Source organism: Salvelinus namaycush, chromosome 23, assembly GCF_016432855.1.
Source record: "Salvelinus namaycush isolate Seneca chromosome 23, SaNama_1.0, whole genome shotgun sequence".
Lineage (NCBI taxonomy): Eukaryota > Metazoa > Chordata > Actinopteri > Salmoniformes > Salmonidae > Salvelinus > Salvelinus namaycush.
The window spans coordinates 17,903,946-17,921,469 of record NC_052329.1 but is presented as its reverse complement, the minus strand read 5'-3'; the positions used below and the strand labels follow the sequence as shown (position 1 = coordinate 17,921,469).

The 17,524-nt window shown below is 42.4% G+C and overlaps 1 protein-coding gene across 1 annotated transcript; it reads right to left on the bottom strand.

The window, feature by feature from the left end:
- Positions 1-6,878: 6,878 nt before the first annotated feature.
- Positions 6,879-13,444, bottom strand: LOC120018133 (2-hydroxyacyl-CoA lyase 2-like). Its single transcript, XM_038961139.1, has 14 exons — positions 12,981-13,444; positions 12,263-12,464; positions 11,972-12,099; positions 11,513-11,763; positions 11,321-11,420; positions 11,060-11,157; positions 10,840-10,976; positions 9,280-9,414; positions 9,053-9,167; positions 8,702-8,871; positions 8,434-8,504; positions 8,248-8,319; positions 8,047-8,152; positions 6,879-7,910 (listed from the first exon to the last, which is right to left on the bottom strand). Exons 1-14 carry the CDS (start codon positions 13,086-13,088, stop codon positions 7,732-7,734), a joined length of 1,872 nt encoding a protein of 623 aa, XP_038817067.1. The 5' UTR covers positions 13,089-13,444; the 3' UTR covers positions 6,879-7,731.
- Between the last annotated feature and the right edge of the window lie 4,080 nt (positions 13,445-17,524).

Sequence of the window (17,524 nt, the reverse complement as noted above, 5' to 3'; positions counted from 1 at the left end):
ATCTGTGTACATTGATGATTGCTCTTTGTGATGATGATTAGGCATACCATTTATGTAATGCATAAAAACAGGGATACTCAGGGTCACTGCCTGTTTTTCTCATGGTGTTCCTGCAAGTATGAACATGCAGCTGCAAGTCAAAAGTGCTGCAGGACCAGGTGGGTGTCAGAGGGAATCCTTGGAACGTTTACCCCAATAAAGTTGATGTTTAAAACGGTTAAGATAAGGGTTAATGGTGCTTTCAAGATAACTGGGAACTCGGGGGAAAAAACGAGATTGAATCATGACGTCAGTGATCTTCAGGTCGGAAAGTCGGAGCTCTAGAAAGATTTTCCGACTTGGAATTCTGAGTTTTATGATCGTTTTCCCAGTCAGAACTCGTTTTTTTTCTTCAGATTTCTCAGTTGTTTTGAACTCACTGAAGTCGGAAATTTCCCAAATACCAGATCCCAGTTGTTTTGAACACGGCATAAGGTTGGGTTAGATAAGGGTTATGATCGAAGCAAATTTTTTCCTGAGTTCGCAGTGGTTTTGAAAGCAGTGAAGTCGGAAGTCGGAGATTTCGGATTTCCCAGTTGTTCTGAACGCGGCATTAGGGTACGGAGAGACATACCAAGGATTCCGGATAGCACTAACCCTGTCAGAGGCAATACGTTTTCCTTTTGTCACAAAAAAAGTGGTTTGACAGCTTATTTTCCAGGAACTGTATTCTCTGAAAAAAGTAACATCTGAATGAGATTAACTTTGTAATAAGGTGATATTTTTGTATCAATGTGTGTGCAATCGAGTGTCTGTTCTTACAGTGCATCTATTGCAGATTGAGGGGGTGGATTCCTGCAATTTATTCTTCAAGTGCTCCTCGGACACAGCTATCCACCTTTCTTCAGGTCCTCGAAGGACTTCTGCAGACTGATGTCCCTACGACTGATGTTTCTCAACCATATCTTCGTACTGAATAATTGAAAACGTGTGTAAGGTTTAATCTTACATTTATTGAATTCACAGCAGAGGTGTGTTTGAACACACACTGACTGAGAACCTTATTTTAATATATTAATGAAGTGATTTGTATCTGTAGAAGCACATCTCTATGTGAAGCTTGTCTTACTTCATTTGTATGTTCTAATTTCTATTAGTATTCATTACAGTTTAATATCTGAGAAGCAGATTGTAGATGCTGCTTAGATGTTGCTTATGGGTTGTGTTTAGTAGGACTGGTTGACGTAATTTCTCTCTTTGTGTAATTACGGTCTTTATGTTTTCCATTTTATGGAAATATGACTGTTAATGTGCTCTCTCTCTCTTAACATTGAGCTCTGTAAGAACAGCTTCTGTCCTTTCCAGGAGCAGAAGAGGCCTCAGCAGTTTCTGGGAATCTACAACACCAGTTGTTTTTAAACCTCTTCTCTGGGACCCCCAGCCATTGTGTATATAGGACAGAGTTTAGTTTAAAGTTTATAGTGTTCTCAATCCTTGTTCTCTTAATCCTTTATACACTACACTGAAGTTTTAAGAAGTACTTTAGATGCTTGTGAGCCTGAGGACACCTACTTCTGCTTCCTGAACATCTTGCAGACCGCCTGAACTACATTTAGCATCATCTGCTGGATGCTGGTCAACTATACTGAACAAAAATGTAAACGCAACATTCAACAATTGTGTGGAAGACACATTTCAGTTGAAGGCATTCAGTCTACAACTGACTAGGTATCCCCCTTTCCCTAACACAACTAGCATGATGAGGCAGCATGGCTAGCTAATGAGCTACAGTATATTACATACAGTATATTACATCCCAGGGTATGCTACACAATCAATAGAAGCCATCATTTGTGATACTGGGTCCTTGCAAAGCAATTTATCGAGATGTAGAACACCATTAAGTTCCTCTTAAGTTATGATTGTTATAGATTCTAGTTTTGGAAACAGAAAACTGTATGGAGATCAAATGTTTCATAGATGAGAAAATTTGCAGAATGTCGGCCAAAATCTATCTCGCTCCATCTTCTCCCACTGCCGGCCACTGGGCTCATCAACCGGATGCTTCATATTCATGACGTCAGTGATCTTCAGGTCGGAAAAAGATCCGGTGAAATATCTGTCTCATTGTTCTAGCTGTGGTAATAGTGTACTTGTGGCCAACACACAATGGTGAGAGTCCACCATCTACTGGTAATTATGAGAATTGCATCCACAAGGAGTAGGCCAAAGGTTACCAAGACACAGGTCCTACTACTGTAAAAACATAACAGCATTCTGGACAAAAATACTAAAGAAATCTGCATTGAATCAGTCAATTCCATTAGTACTGCTTGAGGAAATATGAAAGCAGATCCAACCCAGAACACATAAAAAGCTGTTGCAAGCCCTGCTGTTAGCTCTAGCTCTGCAGGTGCTCCATAGAATTGGGAGGGGCACTGCTCACCATGGAAGTGTTCACAGGAGGCAACTCTCCCAGGAAAAGTAGAGAATAAGAAGGAGGTCTACAGGTGCAGTTTTGTGAGATATGGATTAACACTTCAAAGAGGAGAACATACAGCTGGAAAATAAAAGCAAAATAAGTTCAGAGCAATGAGAAGACCACTGTTGGCCAAATAATCATTCATCATACATCAGGCAGACCTATAACTGCTCTTCAATTTGTTTCGACCAATAGGACCAAAGTAAACAGTTAGGGTGTGATGATCCGAATTATATTATTAATATGTACTTGTAGACTATGAAAACTGAATCTAAAAGCAAACCATATCGTATTATCCAAAACAGTCAGAAAATTAACACAGTAGAACAATCCTTTAATGAGACTAGGTAGTATGGTAACGCAAGACTAGCATGTTTGTGACTATATAGCCAGAGACATATAGAGATCTGTATATACAGTAGCTCTGCCTACAGCCAACACAATCTTGACCTCAGAGTTGATAAAAGTTCAAGGTAAATGATAGAGGATAAGGAGGGCAGTGGAGTGGATAGTCACACACTTGTCACACACTTGTTGTAACGATGGTCAGTATCTCAGAATTAGACAATCAATATATCTGGTGTCAAAGGCACCACTGAATAGAGCCGGGGAAAAATCACTTTACATTTACATTCTTCTCTTTATTGCAATGCTAAAAATAACAACTGTCCCTATAATCCCACAGCGTTCTGATTCCAGAACTGATGACTAAGTGCATTGGGTCATCATTGAAAGAGAAAAGAGACATACAAGTATCACTGTGCTTACGTATAAGATCAAATATTATATAATCAAACGTAATCAAATACAAAATGCCAGTGCGACAGATTCTCAGACCCAGATTCAGGGCCGGTGTCTTCCAATCCCTTTACTTACAACGACCAAAACATTATGAATAGTACATAGTGATTCAATCCAAAGCAAAACAGAAAATATTCTAATATTCAAATTTTTCTCAAAACATTCAATTTAAAAAAAAATGTATTTCACCTTTATTTAACCAGGTAAGCCAGTTGAGAACAAGTTCTCATTTACAACTGCGACCTGGCCAAGATAAAGCAAAGTAGTGCGACAAAAAACAATCACACAGAGTTACACATGGAATAAACAAACATACAGTCAATAACACAATAGAAAGTCTATATACAGTGTGTACAAATGAAGTAAGATTAGGGAGGTAAGGCAATAAATACACCGTAGTGGCGAAATAATTACAATTTCGCAAATAAACACTGGAGTAATAGATGTGCAGAAAAGGAATGAGCAAGTAGAGATACTGAGGTGCAAAGGAGAAAAAAAAATATTTATAAATAAAATAAATAACAATACAGGGATGAGGTAGTTGGATCGGCTATTTACAGATGGGCTATGTACAGGTGCAACAATCTGTAAGCTGCTCTGATAGCTGATGCTTAAAGTTAGTGAGGGAGATATGAGTCTCCAGCTTCAGTGATTTTTGCAATTCGTTCCAGTCATTGGCAGCAGAGAACTGGAAGGAAAGGCGGCCAAACGAGGAATTGGCTTTGGAGGTGACCAGTGAAATATACCTGCTGGAGCATGTGCTATGGGTGGGTGCTGCTATGGTGACCAGTGAGCTGAGATAAGGCGGGGCTTTACCTAGCAAAGACTTGTAGATGACATGGAGCCAGTGAGTTTGGCGACGAATATGAACCGAAGACCAGCCAACGAGAGCATACAGGTCACAGTGGTGGGTAGTATATGGGGCTTGGTGACAAAACAGATGTCACGGTGATAGCCTACATCAAATTTGCTGTGTAGAGTGTTGGAGGCTATTTTGTAAATGACATGGCCGAAGTCAAGGAACGGTAGGATATACAGTTTTACGAGGGTATGTTTGGCAGCATGAGTGAAGGATGCTTTGTTGTGAAATAGGAAGCCGATTCTAGATTTAATTTTGGATTGGATTTGCTTAATATGAGTCTGGAAGGAGAGTTTACAGTCTAACCAGACACCTAGGTATTTGTAGTTGTCCACATATTCTAAGTCAGAACCGTCCAGAGTAGTGATGCCAGGTGGGCGGGCAGGTGCGGGCAGCGATCAGCTGAAAAGCATGCATTTAGTTTTACTAGCGTTTAAGAGCAGTTGGAGGCCACGGAAGGAGAGTTGTATGGCATTAGAGCTCATCTGGAGGTTAGTTAACACAGTGTCCAAAGGGCCAGAAGTATACAGAATGGTGTCGTCTGCGTAGAGGTGGATCAGAGAATCACCAGCCGCAAGAACGACATCATTGATGTATACAGAGAAAATAGTCGGCCTGAGAATTGAACCCTGTGGCACTGCCAGAGGTCCGGACAACAGACCCTCCGATTTGACACACTGAACTCTATCTGAGAAGTAGTTGGTGAACCAGGCGAGGCAGTCATTTCAGAATCCAAGACTGTTGAGTCTGCCGATAAGAATGTGGTGATTGACAGAGTCGAAAGCCTTGGCCAGGTTGATGAATACGGCCGCACAGTTTTGTCTTTTGAGGATGGCGATTATGATATCGTTTAGGACCTTGAGCGTGGCTGAGGTGCACCCATGACCAGCTCGGAAACCAGATTGCATAGCAGAGAAGGTACGGTGGGATTCGAAATGGTCGGTGATATGTTTGTTAACTTGGCTTTCGGAGACCTTAGAAAGGCAGGGTAGGATAGATATAGGTCTGTAACAGTTTGGGTCTAGAGTGTCTCTCCCTTTGAAGAGGGGGATGACTGCGGCAGCTTTCCAATCTTTGGGGATCTCAGACGATACGAAAAAGAGGTTGAACAGGCTAGTAATAGGGGTTGCAACAATTGCAGCAGATCATTTTAGAAAGAGAGGGTCCAGATTGTCTAGCCCAGCTGATTTGTAGGGGTCCAGATTTTGCAGCTCTTTCAGAACATTTACATTTAAGTCATTTAGCAGACGCTCTTATCCAGAGGGACTTACAAATTGGAAAGTTCATACATATTCATCCTGGTCCCCCCGTGGGAATTGAACCCTGGTCCCCCCGTGGGAATTGAACCCACAACCCTGGCGTTGCAAGCGCCATGCTCTACCAACTGAGCCACACGGGACCCTCAGAACATCAGCTATCTGGATTTGGGTGAAGGAGAAATGGGGGAGGCTTGGGCAAGTTGCTGTGGGGGGTGCAGAGCTGTTGACCGGGGTAGGGGTAGCCAGGTGGAAAGCAAGGCCAGCCATAGAAAAATGCTTATTGAAATTCTCGATAATCGTGGACTCATCAGTGGTGACAGTGTTTCCTAGCCTCAGTGCAGTGGGCAGCTGAGAGGAGGTGCTCTTATTCTCAATGGACTTTAGTGTCCCAGAACTTTTTGGAGTTTGTGCTACAGGATGCACATTTCTGTTTGAAAAAGCTAGCCTTTGCTTTCCTAACTGCCTGTGTATATTGGTTCCTAACTTCCCGTAAAAGTTGCATATCGCGGGGGCTATTCGATGCTAATGCCGTACGCCACAGGATGTTTTTGTGCTGGTCAAGGGCAGTCAGGTCTGGAGTGAACCAAGGGCTATATCTGTTCCTGGTTCAAATGTTTTGAAAGGGGCATGCTTATGTAAGATGGTGAGGAAAGCACTTTAAAGAATAACCAGGCATCCTCTACTGACGGAATATGGTCAATATCTTTCCAGGATACCCGGGCCAGGTCGATTAGAAAGGCCTGCTCGCTGAAGTGTTTTAGAGAGCGTTTGACTGTGATGAGGGGTGGTCGTTTGACCGCGGACCCATTACAGATGCAGGCAATGAGGCAGTGGTCACTGAGATCCTGGTTGAAGACAGCAGAGGTGTATTTAGAGGGCAGGTTGGTCAGGATGATATCTATGAGGGTGCCTGAGTTATACCTGGTAGGTTCCAATAATTTGGGTGAGATTGAGGGCATCTAGCGTAGATTGTAGGATGGCCGGGGTGTTAAGCATATCCCAGTTTAGGTCACCTAACAGTACAAACTCTGAAGATAAATGGGGGACAATTAATTCACATGATGTCCAGGGCACAGCTGGGGGCTGAGGGGAGGGGTCTGTAACAAGCAGCAACAGTGAGAGACTTTTTTCTGGAAAGATGGATTTTTGAAAGTAGAAGCTCGAACTGTTTGGGCAGACCTGGATAGCATGACAGAACTCTGCAGGCTGTCTGTGCAGTAGATTGCAACTCCACCCCCTTTGGCAGTTCTATCTCGGTGGAAAATGTTATAGTTGGGGATGGAAATTTCAGAATTTTTGGTGGCCTTCCTAAGCCAGGATTCAGACACGGCTAGGACATCAGGGTTGGCGGAGTGTGTTAAAGCAGTGATTTTTCTTTTTTAGGGAGGAGGCTTCTGATGTTAACATGCATGAAATCAAGGCAAATGTAAGGTGGACTTCAATTTGCATGATAATGCAGAATTCCTTAAAATATAAATAGAATATATGAAATAGTATGAGCAGTGTAATAAAATGTTATAATTTATTCAAGATAATGACCACTACCCAAATGGTAAAATATGATAACATCTTCCAGTTTAAATTCCTTCCTTCCTTTAAAAAAAAAAAAAAAGGGCACTCCTACTGCATATAATTAACTTTTGAATCAACATCTTGTATTTGTGTATCCATTCTGTTGATTGATGTATTTGTGGAGTCTTACAGTATATTCAAGAATTAAAGGCATACAATCATCAATTCTATACCATTTAAATTAAAAACAACTACAGTATTACAATTGTATTTATTACCTTGATGTTAACCCTACAAATCCTCCTGCGGCTTGTAGCTTAGTGTATGATGCATTTTCATAAATATTTTTAAAATTGAACTAGGCAAGTCAGTTAAGAACAAATTCTTATTTACAATTACAGCCTAGGAACAGTGGGTTAACTGCCTTACTCAGGGGAAGAACAGATTTTTACCTTGTCAGCTCGGGGATTCGATCTAGCAACCTTTCGGTTACTGGCCCAACACTCTAACCACTAGGCTACCTGCCACCAAATATCCCTTTTTTAAATATCACTTTTTCAAAATAAATGACAAGTTTCAAGGTAGAGTTCAGTAAATCAATAGGCTATCCGAAGTCAATATACATTCATTGGTTAAAAGTGTATATAGCAAGGATCAAAAGGCTGATAAAAGATTGAGAAGAATGAGTTCCTGAATTGTTGAGGTTCCCAGAAGTCACACTTTTCTTCACCAGCAAAATGCAACAGTTGTACTGTTCAACAGCATGTGAACAGATTTGGGTTTCTAGGCAAGGTGGGAAGGTTTTACCCAGAGGTTGTGGTCTGTCTGTCTGAGCTACTCTACACAGAGATGGAACCCTCTCTGAAGTTGGTCTTCCCTATGAGAACATTGAGTAGTGTGGCTCTCCCCTCTCGGGTCTCCTTCTGTGCCTCTTTTATGATGTCATCCAGCTTGTCCTCGTCCTCACGACCAATGAGGGTGCCCTTGCCTCCGTAACCATCTGCAACTATGTGGTAATCTAGGGAAGGGGAGAACAGAGACAGCATGACATGACATCCAAAGACATGACATGGGCTAACAGAGACCTTGCATATGTGAGTATAGGCACTAGAGATCCCCAGTATGGTGGCACAGTAGGCCAACATATAAAAGACCTGTGAAGGCCAGGCCACAGGCCACGTTGCTGCCCAGGATGGGAACCTGCTCCCTGGAGATCTGGTTCCAACAGGCATCGTTCCCCACCAGAGCAATTACTGGCGTCTGGGAGAGAGAGGGACAAAGCAGATAAACTGGTCTGAATGCATGATTAGTTAGTTGATAAGTTGGTCTGAATGGTGAATTGGTTATTACTGTACCTTGTGTCTGGTAAAAGTGTCAAATTCTGCAACACTGTATCCCAGGGAACCATCGCCATAGATAATCCACACCTCAATGAGAAACTTAAGTCAGCTAAAAATGGTGTTTCACAACATGAACAAACCGAAAAACCTAAACCCCTATAAAACAGTGACGGATAAGGCCTGCTTGGTATTCTACTGTACCTCTGACTCAGGCCGACACAGCTTGGCTCCCAGAGCAAACCCTCCTCCAACACCAAGGGTTCCAAATGCTCCTGTTAGAATGACCAACAACATCAGGTAATCATCCATTAAGATATCAAGAATGTCCCGTTTTCAAATTAAATAAACAAGTCCTATTTGTTTTATTGTACATGTTAATACCCCTCTTACTCAAGTGACCACAATCCTATAACACATTTCCAAAAATATTGTCTATTTGTATTTAACACTGTCCACTGAGGATCTTGACCTGGATCCAGCCAGCGGAGTGGGCCCCTTGGTCTCATGATGTAGGCAGCACTGCCCACAAAGTCGCCCCCATCCGCCACTATGATGCTGTCGTCAGCCATCAACTCATCCACATGGTGTAGGACACTCAGGGGGTTCAGGTGGCGGTCCGTCTTCTCATCAGCCTTCCCCCTGCACAGAAAACACACAGAGCAAAACACACTTTCACAGGGAACTAACACAACCTGTACTGTCTGTGTTTGGTGCACTAGATGTACTGATTAATTTGCATGAAGGTTATTGGTTATGTATAAAAAGAAAAAACACAAAAAACAGTTGGCTTTCTGCCCAACTGGCTGAATAAATTGTGTACCGATTAGCCTTCTCTTTGGTGACGTCTCCTGCTTTGAGCCTCTGTGGCCAGTCCTCGGGACATTTGTGGCCCATGAGGCCTTTGGAGAGACGGAGTAGGAAGGAGCCTACATCTCCTAAAAGACACAGACATTTTAGTCTCCACAAGATCAAATAGCCAAACAGGAAGTGGCAGCGTTTTGTGAAAGCAAATAAGATTGATTGGACAATTCAGACAACAGTACCAACCCTGAACGGCCACATTGGGCTTCCAGAACATGTCAGAGTTCTTCAGAAGTTGAGTCTTATCTCTGTTGACGGCAATGATCTTGCTGCGCCTGTTCAGCACTCTGCCGTAGCTTAATCGGAAGTCACATACAGTTCCTGCAACACATACCACCATTGTGAGACAGCCTCAAAAACAACAGAAATTGATGAAGTGATTGTGGGGGCTGTCTTGTTAAACTTCAGTGCAGCTATTGACATTATTGATCATAGTCTGCTGCTGGAAAAACATATGTGTTATGGCTTTACACCCCCAGCTATAATGTGGCTAAAGAGTTACTTGTCTAACAGAACACAGAGGGTGTTCTTTAATGGAAGCCTCTCAAATATAATTGTTAGAATCAGGAATAGGGTAGCTGTTTAGGCCCCTTGCTTTTTTACATTTTTACTAACGACATGCCACTGACTGAGTAAAGCCAGATTGTCTATGTATGCGGATGACTCAACACGTCAGCTACTAAAGCGACTGAAACACTCAACAAAGAGCTGCAGTTAGTTTCAGAGTGGGTGGCAAGGAATAAGTTAGCCCTAAATATTTCTAAAACTAAAATCATTGTATTTGGAACAAAACACTCACTAAAACCTAAACCTCAACAAAATGTTGTAATAAACAAATGTGGAAATTGAACAAGTTGAGATGACTAAACTGCTTGGAGTAACCCTGGATTGCAAACTGTCATGGTCAAAACATATTGATGCAGTAGTAGTGAAGATTGGGAGAAGTCTGTTTATAATAAAGCGATGCTCTGCCTTCTTAACAACACTATCAACAAGGCAGGTCCTACAGGCCCTAGTTTTGTCGCACCTTGACTGCTGTTCAGTCGTGTGGTCAGGTGCCACAAAAAAGGACTTAGGAAAATTGCAATTGGCTCAGAACAGGGCAGCACTGCTGGCCCTTGGATGTACACAGAGAGCTAATATTAATAATATGCATGTCAATCTCTCCTGGCAGAAAGTGGAGGAGAGATTGACTTCATCACTACTTTTATTTATGAGAGGTATTGACATGTTGAATGCACCGAGCTGTCTGTCTAAACTACTGGCACACAGCTCGGACACCCATGCATACCCCACCAGAGGTCTATTCACAGTCCCCAAGTCCAGAACAGACTATGGGAGGCACACAGTACTACATAGAGCCATGACTACATGGAACTCTATTCCACATCAAGTAACTGACACAAGTAGTAAAATTTTATTTAAAAAACAGATAAAAAAATATAAAAAAACACTTTATGGAACAGCGGGGACTGTGAAGCAACACAAACATTGGCACAGACACATGCATACACACAATAACATACGCACTATAAATACACATGGATTTAGTTCTGTAGATATGTGGTAGTGGTGGAGTAGGGGCCTGAGGGCACACAGTGTGTTGTGAAATCTGTTAATGTATTGTTTTAAAAATTGTATAAACTGCCTTAATTTTGCTGAACACCAGGAAGAGTAATGGGGATCCATAATAAATACAAACAACTGTATGGAGACAAGATTTACAGATGGCAGTTTGTGTCTCACCTGCTAGCAGCACAAGGTCTGCGTCCTTTAGGGCATATTTCCTGTTCTGTCTGATGTGCAAGGGACTGTTCCTACCCAGCATGCCACGGGACATTCCCCCCAGGAAGCAAGGGATGCCCAGGGACTCCAGGGCTACCCTGTAACAGGACAACTATATGAATTGGCATTGAATGGACCAAAAGTCTGATGATGTGTAATATAAATGTGGTTGTTGAAATACCTGATGTCATCTGCAGGTGTTGGAGGTAGTGTTGCCTGGCTCCCCAGTAGGATAACAGGCTTCTTGGCTCTGCTCACCAGCTCTATACACTTTTGTACCTGATGTCAAATCACTAGAGATTGAGCCACAAGGGTTACATAAAAACATGCCTTCATGTCTATTTGGAAATCTGTAACTGCCTAGTACGAACTGACTGGTTCTACCAAATGAAGCCTTTCTCACTGTTGTTAGAGAATGACTGAGGGTTAGAGTTAGTCTTGCCTGATCATCTGTGGCCTGAGGGATGTGCACAGGGAGAGGTGAAACATCTCTGGTTTCCCAGGCCCCAGCAAACAAGTTCTTTAGGTGATTGTGGAGGTACCTTATGGAAGAACATATACAGTATCTGTTACTTTCACAAATCACTAGGGATGTGTGAAAGCATGGTCAAGCACAATCCTGCTGATTACTTACCAAGTGACAACTTTCCCCATTATTCCCTTGGGAGAGTTTTTCACTCCGAACTCTTTGGACACCAGGTGGAAGGGGTAGAGTGTGTCAATGGGGAACTCTATGAACACAGGTCCTGGAGTTCCAGACTGGGCAATGGCCAGGGCCTTCCTCATCGTGGGGACGATCTCCCTCACACTCCTCACCGAGGCGCAGAACTTACACAGCGGCTTGAACAGGGACATCTGGTCAATGTCCTGCAGCGCTCCTCTACCCTGCACAACAGTTCACCAAGAGGTCAAACCTCCACAATGGATAGGGAGAATCAATATATATTGTGCTCACCCACAGTCACACAACTGTACAGTGCAAGATTATGGTCATTGTTGAGTCTAACTTGCTATTGCAGCGTAGCCTTAGTGTTAACTTTAGAACTAGGGTACCCCCATGCTGCTACACCAGTAAAAGGCCTCAGACTCTCACCTGAAGTAGTGTTCCAGCAGCGCCCCCTATGAGAAGCAGTGGAGACTCGGCCATCTGAGCGTTCTTCACTGCTGTGACTGTGTTAGTCAGGCCTGGGCCAGCAGTCACTGCAGCTACACCTACAGTGCCTGTTGGAGGGAGAATCACTGACAGTGTCAATGCTACAGTATGAACACATGAGTAGACTACAGTGTCCTAAGCAAGTTAAACAAGGTCCGAACGGTTCAGATGGACAACTGTAATGCAAGGTATTTAGGATATTATAGTAGGTAATGTACGGTACTAGTTTACCTGAGAGCCTAGCTACAGCATCAGCTGCAAAGACGGCAGTAGCCTCATGCCTGGTGTCCACGATGCGGATGCCCAGCTTCTCGCAGGCCACCAAGATGGGCGAGATGTGCCCCCCCACCAGGGTGAAGACAAACTTAACCCCATGGGCACGCAGAACCTCTGCCACACTCTCCCCACCATGGCGAGGGCTCTGAGTCTCAGTCTGGGGGAAGAATTAGAGGACTCAGGTAAAGGACTGAACAGGCAGATCTCAAATCAGGGTCAAGGACAGTGTATAATTTAATTTAAATAACTGCAAAGTTCTGTTGTAAACTAGAAAATGCTTATTGGTTATCTATATATCACTATCTTGTATTTAGCAATGAACTGCATATTGTCCTTGTAGACCTAATGCTCCTTATGTAGCCTATTGTACAACTTCTGAAGAACCTGCACTGTGTCGTCATGGCCTTTGTGTTAGATAGCCACAAGGCAGTTCAAAGTTCTCTCACATACAGTAGGGTTACCTTTCACCTACTAGATGAGTATCTGAGTCTTATGTAGGTTCACTTAGGCTAGGTGAAGAAGCAAGTGAGTAAAATAACACTGTAGTAAGGTATGAACAAGTTGTTTTGCTTCTGAGAATACCAGGCTGCATGTGAGTTTCACAGTTGAGACAGCAAGTGAGCAGGCTGACACCAAATTAGAATGAAACATTGTTTACACAGAAGTGACTTACCTTATGAAACAACTGATACAGTAAACCAAGTTTATACGCTACAAATACTAGTCCTCCGAAGGTAAAACCAACAGAGCACCCCAGCGCGGTGGCAATCTCCATTTCCATGCGAAATGTGTCAAAATACTGAAGCGAGTCCTAAAATAAAGCAGTATCCGTTTTGTGGATCGAATAGCTCTCCAGTTTAGGCTGCTGTTCATTCAATGCACAACCTAGTAGCAGTACAATTTATAAACAGGCATTTCAAATGCACAATTTACTAGGCTACTGTGCAAGAAACGCGTGGAAAACCAGACTCCACCCGTTCGTGCAATGAAACTAACCATCGAATTTCAAATTGAAATGACCGATGATCGCTATTGCTCAACGTTGTAACAAAGTTCCGCAAATGTCGCAAAATGACAATTCACGGGCAATAACGCAGTGGTCCGCAACTACCGGAATCGTGAATAAGAACAGCGCGGAAGACCCGAAGCGAGAGGGATAACTGGGCCCGGAATCTGACCTCTCCAGCAGGTGGCGTTTTATATATTTTTTCGCTCACCAAGCGAGTTTTTGTATGTAGGTCAATGAGTGTCGAATTTCGTTGTCAAAAAATTGCATGGCTTATTTGATCGAATATACATTCCGTAGTAATATGGTTGTTAATAGTGTACTAATATAAGTAGGACACGTGACATCCCGGCAACTTTGAGAAAAAACACTTTATATCGGAGTTGTGCCAGGTCATAGCTAGTTACCACAGCCGCAAAGTCATGAAGCACGCCCATTTCAACAATGTATCTTCTAAAAATGTGATTTTAAACTTATCCCTAATCTTACATTAAACCCAAACACCCCCCCCCCCCCAAAAGAAAATCATGCATTTTTTACGATATAACCATTTTGACAACAATGTAGATTAAACAAGTAAGAAAAATGAAATGGTAACACAATAAAATAACAAGACTATATAGGAGTACCATACTGAGTCAATGTGCAGGGGCATGAGGTAGTTGAGGTAATTGAGATAATATGTGCATGTAAACTCAAAAAAGAAAGAAACGTCCTCTCACTGTCAACTGTGTTTATTTTCAGCAAACTTAACATGTGTACATTTTTGTATGAACAAGACAAGATTCAACTACTGAGACATAAACTGAACAAGTTCCACAGACATGTGACTAACATAAATTGAATAATGTGTCCCTGAACAAAGGAGGGTCAAAATCAAAAGTAACAGTCAGTATCTGGTGTGGCCACCAGCTGCATTAAGTACTGAAGTGCATCTCCTCCTCATGGACTGCACCAGATTTGCCAATTCTTGCTGTGAGATGTTACCCCACTCTTCCACCAAGGCACCTGCAAATTCCCAGACATTTCTAGGGGGAATGGCCCTAGCCACCACCCTCCAATCCAACAGGTCCCAGGCGTGCTCAATGGGATTGAGATCCGGGCTCTTCGCTGGCCATGGCAGAACACTGCCATTCCTGTCTTGCAGGAAATCACGCACAGAATGAGCAGTATGGCTGGTGGCATTGTCATGCTGGAGGGTCATGTCAGGATGAGGCTGCAGGAAGGGTACCACATGAGGGAGGAAGATGTCTTCCCTGTAACGCACAGCGTTGAGATTGCCTGCAATGACAACAAGCTCAGTCCGGTGATGCTGTGACACACCACCCCAGACCATGACGGACCCTCCACCTCCAAATCGATCCCGCTCCAGGGTACAGGCCTCGGTGTAATGCTCATTCCATTCAACGATAAACGCGAATCCGACCATCACCGCTGGTGAGACAAAACCGCTACTCGTCAGTAAAGAGCACTTTTCCAGGTCCTGTCTGGTCCAGTGACGGTGGGTTTGTGCCCATAGGCGACGTTGTTGCCGGTGATGTCTGGTGAGGACCTGCCTTACAACCGGCCTACAAGCCCTCAGTCCAGCCTCTCTCAGCCTATATCCCGGACAGCCTGAGCGTTCCTGGTGTAACTCAGGCAGTTGTTGTTACCATCCTGTACCTGTCCCGCAGGTGTGATGTTCAGATGTACTGATCCTGTGCAGGTGTTGTTACACGTGGTCTGCCACTGCGAGGACGATCAGCTGTCTGTCCTGTCTCCCTGTAGCGCTGTCTTAGGCGTCTCACAGTACGGACATTGCAATTTATTTCCCTGGCCTCATCTGCAGTCCTCATGCCTCCTTGCAGCATGCCTAAGGCACGTTCACGCAGATGAGCAGGGACCCCGGGCATCCTTCTTTTGGTGTTTTCAGAGTCAGTAGAAAGGCCTCTTTTGTGTCCTATGTTTTTATAACTGTGACCTTAATTGCCTACCATCTGTAAGCTGTTAGTGTCTTAATGACCGTTCCACAGGTGCATGTTAATTAATTGTTTATGGTTCATTGAACAAGCATGGGAAACAGTGTTTAAACTCTTTACAATCTGTGAAGTTATTTGGATTTTTACGAATTATCTTTGAAAGACAGGGTCCTGAAAAAGGGCTGTTTCTTTTTTTTTGCTGATTTTAGGTAGGGGTAACAGTGACTAGGCAATCAGGATAGATAATCAACAGAGGTCAATATAATATAATCTGTGATAAGAAATATTTAATTCAATGATATCCCCCCCCCAAAAAACCCACAGGAAGGGGCGTGCCAGGTTGTTCTTCTCCTTCTGTAAACTACATTCTTATCTGTAATAATCTTATAATAAATAGCATGATTAATAACATGCATTAATAACTAGTGCTTTACCATTCAAGATGAGCATAAGATGCGCTACAAACGATATTGTGTTCATGTAAATATAATAAATACCTTTTTAGTCAACCTAACAGCTAAATGATGTGTAACAGTACCCAAGACACAAATATTTGTGAATTCAAGTGGTTTGTTTATTTATCTATATTTCAATTTAGATGGACAATAACACTGCCTATCCGGACAACTAGTGAGGCACTGAAACTGGAATGTTTCACACACCTGCATTTGACCTTGAGGACCTTTGAACTTTGTTGTCCTTTATCTCTTCCATCTCACCTTTCTTTGTTGTAATAGTCTGCCACTAAATGTCTTGTTTTTCAACGTATGTATCTTTCCTTATGACTGTGTTCTGGGCTACATATAAATACATGTCTATTATCACATTCAGTGGTAGACCCATCCCATAACACAAAAACAACATTACATACATACAGTGTGTTAGGGTAATCATAGCTTTGTATTTTACCATGTTATTACTATATTATAAAAACTTGCTGTGTCATTGTTTTATTTAAAATATTGATAATTTCAAAGCAGAACACAAAATGGATGTTTGTATACATCAATTGTTTTTCCATGATCAGAATTTTCAACAAAAACAAATTTATAATCATCTTTATGTTTCTCGAACACGATGATCTAAAAGAATGAAAACAAAGAAAACACAGATCCATTAAACAAACTATTCTAGCCTGTATATGTATCAGTGTCTTGATTTGAGGATAAACTGTACAAATAAAGGCTGATAAACAATTTAGAAGAATACATGGCACTGTAAACATGAGAACAACTTCTGAAAACACCTCAGAAGACTAGAACGCTATATCTCTTGGAATTTATAGGAGATTTTTTCAGTTGTACCTGATTATTTCCACTTTTAAGCCAAGGTCCAGGGAGGTAAAGGGTTTGCTGGGGAACGACGGACCTGTGGCGTCCAAGATTCTGCCCGTTGATAAAGACCACTCCTTTACTCCAACCCTGTGGCTGGAAACACTGTAATCAGTGACTTGACACTGAGAGTTAAGAGTTTCTCTAAGAACGTATTTTATCACTACTGTATGTGTGTCTGATGAGTGATGGGCCTACTACAATATACAGTACACCAATAAACCAGAGATAGGTCTACTATACGAATAAACCAGCAGGGATACAATATGGACAGGTGGTGCTCTCTCTCATAACCACAAAGCCTGTTGAGCTACTTTACACAGAGGCAGTCTGATAAAATCAAATCAAATCACATTTTATTGGTCACATACACATGGTTAGCAGATGTTAATGTGAGTGTAGCGAAATGCTTGTGTCTCTGGGATGAAGGTGTCTCTGGGATGACCGTCCACATACAGCCTGCCCTGGAAGAAACCTGGGAAGGAAGGCTTTTGGGGGACAGAGTTCCACTGGCTTGTTGCACTCAATCTGAAACATGGGAGGAGATTCCCCATTTAAATAAGATGGGGCAGAGCTACAATATGAGTCATCTAAACTTTAAAGGTCCAATGCAGCCCTTTTCATCTCAATATCAAATAATTTCTGGGTAACAATTAAGTACCTTACTGTGATTACTTTCAATAAAAAAAGTAACAAAAATGGTTTCTTAGCAAAGGGCTATTTCTCAAACAACAATTTTGCTAGGACTGTCTGGGAGTGGTCTGAGTGAGGAGGGGAAAACTGAAAATTAGCTGTTATTGGCAGAGGTTTGGAACTCTTTCTTATTGGTCTATTAACTCATTTACCATATGGTGATATCACCATGTAAGGCCAAAACTCCATTCCACCAAAACAGGCTGAAATTTCAGGAGGTATTTTCAAA

What these genes read in the sequence shown, in the direction of transcription:
- LOC120018133 (XM_038961139.1), bottom strand. Translation starts at nt 13,088, where the DNA reads ATGGAAATGGAGATTGCCACCGCGCTGGGGTGCTCTGTTGGTTTTACC. An exon ending in CTGCTGGAACACTACTTCAG is followed by an intron (nt 11,764 to 11,971) that starts GTGAGAGTCTGA and finishes ACTGTTGTGCAG; the next exon opens with GGTAGAGGAGCGCTGCAGGA. An exon ending in CTGTGGCCTGGCCTTCACAG is followed by an intron (nt 7,911 to 8,046) that starts GTCTTTTATATG and finishes CCCCTTCCCTAG; the next exon opens with ATTACCACATAGTTGCAGAT.